General features: G+C 28.8%; 2 protein-coding genes across 4 annotated transcripts; both read right to left on the minus strand.

Annotated features, from left to right (window-relative positions):
* Positions 1–2,251: 2,251 nt before the first annotated feature.
* LOC110619427 (phosphomannomutase) lies at positions 2,252–5,636 on the minus strand. 3 transcript variants are annotated; one of them, XM_021762869.2, is made up of 12 exons: positions 5,500–5,635; positions 5,017–5,111; positions 4,775–4,819; positions 4,602–4,668; positions 4,447–4,523; positions 4,276–4,311; positions 3,940–3,995; positions 3,751–3,850; positions 3,543–3,638; positions 3,360–3,449; positions 2,956–3,007; positions 2,252–2,443 (listed from the first exon to the last, which is right to left on the minus strand). In XM_021762869.2, the coding sequence occupies exons 2-12, from the start codon at positions 5,083–5,085 to the stop codon at positions 2,385–2,387; spliced, it is 747 nt and encodes a 248-aa protein (XP_021618561.1). In that variant the 5' UTR covers positions 5,086–5,111; positions 5,500–5,635; the 3' UTR covers positions 2,252–2,384. The 3 variants fall into 3 exon arrangements, with proteins under 3 accessions (XP_021618561.1, XP_021618570.1, XP_043805437.1); XM_021762878.2 differs by lacking the exon at positions 5,500–5,635 and adding an exon at positions 5,341–5,476; XM_043949502.1 differs by lacking the exon at positions 4,276–4,311 and having other exon boundaries at positions 5,500–5,636.
* Positions 5,637–6,555: 919 nt separating this feature from the next.
* LOC110617266 ((+)-neomenthol dehydrogenase) lies at positions 6,556–8,912 on the minus strand. Its single transcript, XM_021759945.2, has 5 exons — positions 8,762–8,912; positions 8,405–8,651; positions 8,022–8,087; positions 7,453–7,629; positions 6,556–7,132 (listed from the first exon to the last, which is right to left on the minus strand). Exons 1-5 carry the CDS (start codon positions 8,779–8,781, stop codon positions 6,755–6,757), a joined length of 888 nt encoding a protein of 295 aa, XP_021615637.1. The 5' UTR covers positions 8,782–8,912; the 3' UTR covers positions 6,556–6,754.
* Positions 8,913–11,163: the final 2,251 nt, after the last annotated feature.

Consider the following 11,163-nt stretch of genomic DNA (forward strand, 5'->3'; position numbering starts at 1 on the left):
AGAAGCTGTTCAAAATGCAACGGTTGCTATTTGATGCCAGGCTAAAGGTGGCAGTAGAATCTATTGAAGTTGCAAAAGGAGATGCTGGTCCAACCTTCAGCAGGTTCTGAAGAGAGTGGAGTGGAGAGGGAAGAGGGCGAAGAACTTTGGCTGCTCAGAGTGATGTTAGGGAATGCAAAATGAATTTGGCAAATAGTGAGACAGAGTTGAGGATACCAAGTAGAAAAGAAGAATCGCAGAATGAAGCGGACAGGTTGAAAGAGATTGCACAGAAAGCACTGATGACTTCTTTCAAGGTTGAAGATGTTGCAAATGTTATGCTTTTAGCAGAGTAAGCTGTGGCTTTCGAACTTGAGGTTGCTTAACGGGTGAATGATGCAGAGATTTCATTAGAGAGTGCAGATAATTTTCTCGTAGTCCTTTTGTTGACACCTTGGGAAAAAACCAAGGGCATGTATCTGGTGATGAGGCCAATGTTGCGGGGGATAAGGTGAGTGAAGGTAGGACTGCTCATGGTGAAAAAGAAAGAGACGTCCCAATTGCTGTAGATGCTTTAGTTGGTGGGCCGACCATCTGATAAATCCATGTCACTGAAGGAACATTAGCAATATGAATTTGGCAAATACCGTTAAACAAAAGGAGAACAAGGGAAATAGGAGACCAAACATAGTGCAAATGAACATGTCCAGTTGGCATAATTGTACAGAAACATAATAAAAGAAGAATCGACAACACATGCACCGCTATTGCAATATTTTTGTCAACAAAATTTTGGGACCTTACATGAGAAAAATGATATTTATGTTTATTTTTTTGCGTTTGAGATTTACTTTTTAATTTGGGACCTTGATGATGTAGATTATAAATGAACAGAGTGGAAGTAGAGGAGTTCAAATTTGATTTATTTAAGCTATATTTTATTAATTTCAATTTTTAAATTTTTATAAAATTTAATTGAATTTATTTAGTTTGAATAAAAATTAAAATTCAATTTCATTGAATTGATTATAACTAAAACCAATTTCTATTAAATTTGATAAAATTTAAAATGAAATCCATAAAATTTATATAACATTTTTTTATTAAAATGCCCTTCCTAAATAATTTTCTCTAAATAATTTATCTGATCATAAAAGTGATAATTATAAAATCAGTTTTCTATTTATCTATTATTATTATATATAAATAACATATAATATTTTTTTTATTTTTCTAAATTTATAATATTTAAGTTTATTTTCTCTTACTAATAAAACTGACCTTCCAGTCATGAAAATTTATTACCACATTTTTAATGAATTTATATTTTTATTAGTTGTTATAAATTTATTAAATATAAAATCTTTTGATAAAGTAAAACCCTTTTGTTTTACGAGTAGTTTTGAAAAGATGAATCGCAATTCAATTGAATTCTTCATTTAAATTGTGTCATGCCAAATAATGAATGAAACAAATTCTATTTAAAATTCAATTGGATTCCATATAATTTTATAAGATAAAATTGAACTATATTCGGTATTTAATTTTTTTTAAACTTGAACTATTTAAATTTTATTAATTTTAAATTTAAGTCGAATATTAATAAATTTATTTCATAAACAATTTAAAATAAATTTTAAAATAAATCGAATTTTTATTGAATTTAATTTTAAATAATTTATAAATAATTTAATTTATTTTTAATTTTTAATTTAAAATTAAATAATTTTAATTAAATATATATATATATATATATATATATATATATATCAATTAATTTATAAATTTTTAAAAAAGTTTTTAAATATTAAAAATTTAAATATTTATAAATTTTAAGAGAATAATTAAATTATAATTTTAAAAAATTTAAATATTTATAAGTTTTAATATAATAATCAAATTATACATAACTGAATTTTAAAAAATTCAAATATGTCCCATAAAAATTTATACATATTTTCAATTTAATATTCAATTCTTTTTAGTCGATTTATAAATCTGCTCATAAATTTAAAAATTAACTCAAAATTTAAATTCGACTCTTTTACTAAACGAGACTAAAATTTAAATTCAATCATAACTCGTTTAAAAATTAAATCAATCTCGATTAAATTTTTATTGAATCGATCTCTATTGAATTTTTATTGAATCCACCATTAAATAGCTGACGAATAGCATTTACACCCCTACGAGAACGCATAGATTTCTGTAAATCTATGCTATGGATGAAATATAGCAAACATGCTAGGCACCACCACATCACTGCTAAGAATTAGGGTCCATATGTTTTCATCACGTTTAAATTAATAATAAATATTACACAGGCGGGGATTCTACTTGGTGTTTTTTCTCAAATGTTTAGTATACAAATGTGGTACAATAGAAAGTCAAAGTAGCCTATAAGCTTAGGAATTTGCTAGGAACAGAGCTTTACACTGCTTCACTGTATCTTCAGGACTGGTAACTGGAAAAAGGAAAAACGCAGGACCCAAATCATTTGATATACAATACAAACAAGGAAAACTAATTGTATATTTTAATTACATGAAAGTTGAGTTTATTGTAGTAATGCCATCACGTATGGCAATTTCGATGCAGCACTGGATGGTAAGCAAAATAACATGGGATCTAAAACCTAAAACTCCATGAAAATTATGAGGACAAATTGAAGAATGCGTGGAGCATCAAGTCATCAACTACTAAATTCTAATGGGAAAAAAAGAAAAAAAGAAATTTCTAATATTCCAACATAAAGTTTTCGATGAGAAAGCCCCAAATGAGACCCTTCTGATAGTCTGTTCTTGATGTCTTTTCTCAATAAGAATAGAATTAACCTTTAGTCTTGTTAGCAGTCTTATATATTTTATTTGTTTCTTTTGGAATCAATCATATGGGAAAAAAAAAATGAGATGATTCTATTTTCTTATTGTATTCAATCTGCCAATATATAGGTCGAAGATGAAATCTTTTGCTGACCTGTGTGACCCACAGTTCGTTCTGATTCATAAATTTCATTATCATTTCCTCCCTGATAAGGAAAAAGGTAAATCCATTGTCATTCAATAATGAGTATAAAACGTAGATGAGTCATTTCAAAATAATACTGACAATAGAAAGGAATTGAAACAGAGATGATAACGTAACTAAAACACATGCAAGACCGAGGAGACTGACTCAAAAAAGTGAATTTGACTCAGATCAGGGGTTTCTTTCACATACATTTGGCTTAAGAATAGAACTAATGATGAGAGATATAAAGAACCAACTCCAATGTTGATCAGAATCCTATACATCCATTTCTCTTCTAGCAGTGTTATAAGTAACTGATGGAAAACACAAGGTGAGAAAGTGACGGAATAGTTAAGGAAATAGAGTACAACCTTGTAAGTTTTGTCACCAAAGAAGTGAATTTCATCAAACTCATCAAGGTACCTCAAGCAATATGTCTTGTCCCAACCTTGAGGAAAAACCTGTTACAAAAATTAATTAATATGATTGCATTCTTCCAAATTGACTTCTATTGGACCAGTTCAAGATGATCATAAACTAGATAGTTCACCCACATCAAAGCTTATCTGTCCGCCTATTGAGAATGTCAGGTTAAGGTGAGCAAACTTCTCACGCAGCAGAGACACCATTTTTGGGCGTATGTTATGGACCTGAAATCAATTCAATTACATGCACAGTATTTTAGGCACATACATCAACCAGATTCTAAGTGATAAATTCCAATATAATATGTTAATAAAGCTGAATCAGAGTCTTTCTAACCTTGTCATACTTTTCAAATTCATCCCTTTCTTCTTGGCTGCAATTCCGTCCAATTGGTGATACATTAATCATCCCACTTCGGAATTCTATAAAGGTGCCCCTATATGAGAAAAAGGTTTAATTCAATCCAATTTCTGTAGCAGCTAGATATGCTTGAAATTTTGACTTTCAGACTTGCAATAAATTCACCTTTTTATAGGAATATCCAAGTCAGCAATATAGTGAAGTGTAAAATTTATAAATTCCTGCACAATCCAATCACAGTGTATCAGAATTACATATTGGCATAAATCCTATGCCACTAATCTATATATTTTATGCATCTAGTGATTGAGCTCTATTTGATCACCATTTCTTTTCTACAACCAAGTCCAAATCTTCTTTTCTTTGTCTAGATATTTATTTTAAATCAAGATCTGGTACTTCTAAAATGATTATTGTTACTCCTATCTGTGGGCAGTCTCACAGGTACAAATATGATGGCCACAAGTTGAGACAAGAAGTGCATGCTGCATGTTATCTTACCTTGAGCTTTTCTTCCCCAAGAAATGTCTTCAAGCTCTAGAAAACAGAAAATTTTTTTATCAAACTAGAGGAAAAAGTTAAATTAACAAAACTCATGCACACCAGGAATTTTGAGGAAAACAAATCCAATTTTGATATTAAGTTTTATTGGCTCTTGATTGTGAGCAATACCTGAGTGCCAATAAGTTTTCCATCTTTATGAGCCACTAGTCCATTCTCAGAAAATACGTAATCATAGTCCTCAGTAACTACATAGCCAAAACCAGAGTTAATAGTTCCTCACTGCCTTGTTCTACAAGCATAAACTTAACTGCTACTTAACAAACCTGTCTTGCCAAGCTGCTCTGATATCTTAGAGAGGTCAGATCCACCCACCACTCCCACAGCAACAACCTTCAGATGAACAAAGCTATTGTCACTTGATGAAGGGTGGAGAAGAAAACAGAGACAAATGACAAAAATTGGATAAAATTTCTAATTATGCCAAAACAATGCATACTTTCCGGAGTTTCTGCATGAACTCTAACATCTCAGGAGTGGCCACCTGGAATTCAAGTTTAAAAAAATGAACAAGGAGTTGATTTCACATGTAGATAAGGAACCACACAATTTTGTTTTGTTTTTGTTTTTTTCCCTACTAACACCATGAAACAAATAGTGGTAATTTGCTCAAGTCACACAATAACTCTAAAATAAATAATTAAATCCAACAGAAAACAAAGGATAGAAGAAATTTGATACCTTTCTTGGTGCTGTAAGAGTCCCATCAACATCAAATAAAGCAATCAAACCAGGCCTTCTCACAGCCATTGGAACAAAAATGTATATTTATTTCCCTGTCATAATGGAAAGCATTCAGCTTATGAAAAAAGGGGAGGAAAGAAAAAGAGTCCAGACCCTCCCAGTTCTCAATAAACAAGGGGTTAATACAATATCATATCTAATTGATCAAAATAATTTTCAAATGCGCATTATAAAGAACGAAAATATTATTGATTCATGCAAAATTTCCGGTGTAAGATCTAAATAAACCAACAAAATTGCAAACAAATTCAACTCGCGAACCCTGTTTGGGTTGGCACTATCAAATTGGAAATAGGGACAACAGTAGAAATGAAGTCTTAGCAACCAAAGGCGGGACAAGAACTACAAGAAGCAATATAAGACAACAACGCAAACCAAGGAATTGTTGGTTTAGATAAAAAAAAGATTTATTCATCTTACTAGTGAGTGGTGTGAAGCTTGGTTGTATCAGAGTCCAAACCGCGGAATCCAAACCAGATCTTAAATGGCAGATCCCAACTATTCCTTTCTTGGTATTAAATAAATTGATGAGAGGTAGAGTGAGTCTGATAAAAGTTTGGATCTGGACTACAAGGACAGGGACCCCAAGTTCGTAGTGGGCCCATAAGTTGGTCAAGATGGGCCCTACAGCAGCTTCCTCCCTAGCTTTTGTTTTTTTTTAATAAGAAAAAACTGCTTAAATCCATAATTAGGTATTTAGATCGATTGGTAATGGATGATATATTTTTAGCTATTTGATTCGATTAAATTTTAATAGGAAGAATTTAATTAATTATAATTAAATTTAAAATAAATTTAATTTTAAAAAGTAATATTAAATTTAAATTCTATTTATAAATATTTAGTACACGATTTCGTTTAAATAAATAATTAAATTAATATATAAAAATATATATTTTATAATAATATTTATAAATTTTTTATATATTTTATTTAAAAATAAAAATTTGAATACTTTTTAAAAATATTGAATTTTTTAAATAAAAAGATATTTTTTATATAAATTATTAATTAAAATATATAAAACTAAACATATTCAAACGAATTCGAATTTGTACCTACCAGCTACTAACTAGACTACAGAATACAATACCCATTTCCTTGCTTTTTCCCTAGATTATATGGTTGATTCTTGACCGCCTGAGCTTGCAAATTCCGTCCTTAATATAAGTTTTGATGGTTATTATTATTAATGAAATAATTAATTAATCCAAAAACAACTAATAAATGTTGAGGATTATTATTTATAAATTTTGTGGTTGACTCTTGAGATCACTCTCCAAACATACACACACACACATTCAGAATGTGTGAAATCCAGAATCTGGTTTCTCTTATGCATGTGTGAAAAAGCACAATTAATTGTGTGCAGCTTGGTTAAGAGGTTTTTGGGGTTAAATTACACAAGTAGAGTTTGAACAAAGCCCATCCACGTACGGTTAAAGGAAGAAAAACCCTTTCAATGAGAAGTAAGAGTTGATAAATAGTTCCTTTAATGACAATGGATAGAGATCAGTAGATAAGCTTTCTACTCAACACACATTCTGAAAAATAGCTAGAGACTCGTTCTCCCTAGACTTTATGATACAGATTGAGATTATTGTCCAAGTATACTAGTGAAATGCACAAAAACTCTGACAACGCATACTTGTCTCTAGAAATGTATCATGTCCAATTAAAAAGGTGACTCCTCTTTCCGATCGAAGAAGCAACCTGAAGGCCCATCATTAGGCAACAGTGCTAACCTCACAGGACTTTCAGCCCCTTCTTCAACGGATAATATTCCCCTATTTAAGTTGATATCTGTTTTGACATAGCCAGGGCAGACACAATTGACATGAAAAGTTGGCAACTTCTTGGCTACTATCCTTGTGTAGGCATTCATAGCTGCTTTTGAGAGTATGTAGACAGACATAAAAGTAGGCCAACCTTCGCTTTCGAGAGAACCCTCTTTAAAATCTTTTAGATACTTGCTCAACACCTCATCAATTCTCTCTTCAGAAAGGTTGTCAGCATCACCTAGTACACTTTTAGCCCATTCATTTGATACATTCTGGAACAAATTACAATGGAGCATTTTTAACAGTCACAATAATCAAAATCACAATTTATTGGGAAAACAAAACCGCCCCTTCAGCAAATATTTACCAATATTATCAGGAAAACTAAGCATCAGTGGCTCAGCTGTGAATTTCTCATTGTTGTATTCTAGAATTCAACAAGTATATGCTATAAATAGATATTTTCAATAGCTTGACCAAAAGATTTGTTTCTGTTCAGCTTAGCTGAACTATTGCCAAAGTCAGCCACTTGATTGAGACAATTTGATTATGAAAATAAATTACCTGTGGCAAATTGTGATAAAGTTTTTACCTTCAACTTCCCCATGGAAGATGAGACATTAACTATCCTTGGGGAATCAGACAATTGGAGTAGGGGAACAAATGCCTGGACCATTCTTTTGGCACCATAGTAGTTTATTGTCAGGCATTCTTCAGCTAACTCATATGATTGAGTTGATATTTTGTGCCAATTGACACTTCCACTGCCCTGCAACAAATGAAAGAAACTTATCATCATGCTTGCCAAATGTATACTAGAAAAGTTTACAGTTTGTCCTGGCCATTTAGCAACCCAAACAGCATCCAAATGACAGAAAAGTGCTTTGTCGGATAACATAAGTTTCATATAAAGGCATTCTCATAATCAATAACTTAGATACTTAGTAAGACATAAGTTATACCTTCATATTGAAAATGACAAAGTGGAATGCACTAGCAATTAACTGAAAAATGTTTTCCAACTAGGGGCACGATAACTCTCTGCCTTGACACATTCATTCAGCCAAACAAATGGGCATGGGCGGGGCATAACTTTTTCAGAGACTGTATTAGAATTTATCACCATGCAAATAGTAACTAAGTTCAGTTATAGAAGCTTACCTTATCAGATTCAGCTTTTAAAGCATCAACATCAACTTTAATTCCACCAACACCAGCATTGTTCACCTGTTTAATGGTACAACTTTTTTAATCACTTATTAAAGCTCAATATTAAGAAATTAAAAACCAAAATTTCATACCCTTATGCTCAGTTCTCCTGAGTAATAGAGAGATCGGGAGAATCAACGGAGGTGACTGCAAGTGTGATTTTTTTTTTTTTTCTTTTTAAATTCTTCTGGAAGTAACTTTTCAGTACCACACGATGACAATAAAGGGATTTATTGTTTCAAATTATTTATTTAATAATTATAAATCAAATTCCTGGATAAGAAGGATACTAGATTCTGTGTTGAATAAATAGTAAGTAGGGTTTTAGTTGGTACCAGGATATCAAGCTTTCCAAACTGAGTTTTGATGAAATTTGCAAGAGTAGCAATACTGGCAGTATCAGCCACATCGAGCTGATGAAACACAATAAGATCAGAGAAACCAGAGTCTTTGAGTTTTTGAAAAGCTTCAAGGCCTCTCTTCTCATCTCTGGCTGTTAAAACCACTACAATCCCAATTGAAGCTAACTGCCGGCAAATTTCAAAACCAATCCCTTTGTTTGCTCCCGTAACAACTGCATGCCTGAACAAAACAAATAAAACAGAAAGAATAATTCGATGAAGAATCGAAGCAGCAACAGAAATAGATAAAATAGGATCCTATTTATGCATGTGGTCAAGGAAATAATTTACCTTTTGGTTGCTTCAGCCATTGATAATAATGTGAAGGTCTGAAGATAAGACTGAAACGGGCTAATGCTCAGATTCTCTTAACCCTTCTAACATAGGCTTTATCGGGAAAATTCAGAATAATTGTTAATAAATTTTTATGTAATTATATATAAATATAATCGAATAGAATATTTATAAAAGTTAAACTAGCAGCTTCTTACATAGGTTTTATTGGAAAAATTCAGAATAATGGTAAATAAATTTTTATGTAATTATATAATGAAGGTAAACGGATAAAATATTTATAAAAATTAAATTAGTCACTTTTTACATAGGTTTTATCGAAAAAATTTAAAATAAATATAAATAACTTTTTTATATAATTATATATAGAAGGTAAATGAATAAAATATTTATAAAAATTAAACTATTAAAACTCATTTATATTTACGTTACTAATATCTGAATTTTGAATTCGATTATAGATTAATTTATATTATTTAAATTTAGCTATTATTATTTAAATAAATTTAAATTTATTTAGTATTATATATTTTAATTAATAATTTATATAAAAAAATTTTCTATTAATAATATTTATTTAAAAAAATTAATATTTTTAAAAAATATTTATATTCTAATTTTTAAATGACAAAATATAAAAAATTTATAAATATTATTATAAAATATATTTTTATATTAAATTAATTATTTATATAAGAGAGTGAATATTTTATAAATAAAAATTGAATTTCATTCGAATTTATAATTAATATTATTTTTTAAATTGAATCTTTCTTAAATTTAATTATAATTATTCAAATCTATTTTATTAGAATTCAATAAAATGAAATATTTAATTATAACTATTCAAATTTATTTTATTAGAATTCAATAAAATTAAATATTCAAAATATGCTATTCGTTACTATTTTTAATTATATATTATTATTATTATTATTATTATTATTTATTTTAAATTAAAATTAATAAAAAATAACTAAATTAAATTTTTGTAAAAAATTGTTCTTTTTAACCATAGTGCTATAGAAATGTAACTTAAAATCTTATCTATGCCACATTTAATTAATAAAAAAATAATATATCACTTTCGAATGAATATTAAAATTTATTTAATGTACTTTTTCATTGTAGAAAAAATATTTCTATATACCTTGGTCGCTCATGGATGTGACCACCCGGGCGGGTAACTATGAATGAATTTAAATGGTGCAACGTCGCCTTAGAAAGCGATGGGTCAGCTTGATCTCAAATTCCACCAAAGAAAATATAGCTTATTTGGAAATTAATCATAAATTATTATAAAAATACAGTATATATATTTAATTTTTTTATTTTTATATAAAATATTTAAAAATATAAATTTATATTTTCTTTTTTTATCTTTCGATTTTTATTATATCTAATTCAATTGTGTTTTTATTTATATTACATTCTTATATTATATTTCATAATTAAATTTATTTTAATGTGTATTTTCACTATTCCTTACATGAACAATTTATTTTGCAATGTTTCACTTTTAATTTTTAATTTTATTATTTTAATTGCAAAATGATTAGATTTTTTTTATTATTGTGGAATTGTGAACAACCACAAATTTAATTATGTGTATATATTATTTATAATAAAGTTCACTAACACAACTAACTTACATTAAGATGTTTATCCTATTTTATAGTACTTCTACTTACAATGAAATTTTAATTTTATTTTATAATTATAAAAACCTAATAATCCTACAATTAACAAGTACATATTTAATTTTACATTTATAAAAATAGTTGAATTATAAAATTTAATTTTTACCTTTTCATTTTCCTTTTTATTATATTTAATTAATTAAATCTTTATAATTGCTTTTTCAATCATATTTTATATTTACATTGCATTTTTTGTCATATTTATTATCATTATTAGAACTTTAATTAAAATATCAATATTTAAATTAAATGATCAATCTCAATATTTGACAAATAATAATAAGTAGTAGTCATTGCTATGTAACTTTGTAAAAGAAAGTTATATCCAAAAAGCATGGCTAACAGAATAAAAGTATAAAACCATGACATGAAGATTCTTGTTTCCCTTTCCAGTTTCCAATAGGCTTTTGTGACCTGACGTGTTTCCCTTTCCAGTTTCCAACAAGCTTTTCGTCTTGGTTGATCACGAGGAGTTGGTGGTTTGAAACAAAAAAAAGAAAGGAATTTTGCTAAGACATCAACATTGACATGAATAAAGCATAGGGTTGAGAAATTTTATGATTTGCTTAGCTTATCAGATCATAAGTTTTATCCATGTCAATTTCAATGGCTTCCCCATCTATGTTTAAAACCTTGAAAAGCTTCAAGGGCAATTACCATATCATGTAGAGCTTTTGTTTTATGCCTTGCATTTCCAAA

This window comes from Manihot esculenta, chromosome 1 (genome assembly GCF_001659605.2).
Source record: "Manihot esculenta cultivar AM560-2 chromosome 1, M.esculenta_v8, whole genome shotgun sequence".
NCBI classification, from domain to species: domain Eukaryota; kingdom Viridiplantae; phylum Streptophyta; class Magnoliopsida; order Malpighiales; family Euphorbiaceae; genus Manihot; species Manihot esculenta.

Bases quoted from the DNA above. Each gene is read 5' to 3' on its own strand.
- LOC110619427 (XM_021762869.2), bottom strand. From the start codon at position 5,085: ATGGCTGTGAGAAGGCCTGGTTTGATTGCTTTATTTGATGTTGATGGG. The intron at 4,312-4,446 runs GTATTGCTCACA...TCTGTTTTCTAG, and splicing joins GAAAACTTATTGGCACTCAG to AGCTTGAAGACATTTCTTGG. The intron at 3,450-3,542 runs GTGGGTGAACTA...TTTTTGTAACAG, and splicing joins GCGGACAGATAAGCTTTGAT to GTTTTTCCTCAAGGTTGGGA.
- LOC110617266 (XM_021759945.2), bottom strand. From the start codon at position 8,781: ATGGCTGAAGCAACCAAAAG. The intron at 7,630-8,021 runs GTAAGCTTCTAT...CATTTGTTGCAG, and splicing joins TAAAAGCTGAATCTGATAAG to GGCAGTGGAAGTGTCAATTG. The intron at 7,133-7,452 runs GTAAAAACTTTA...AATTTGTTCCAG, and splicing joins CTTCCATGGGGAAGTTGAAG to AATGTATCAAATGAATGGGC.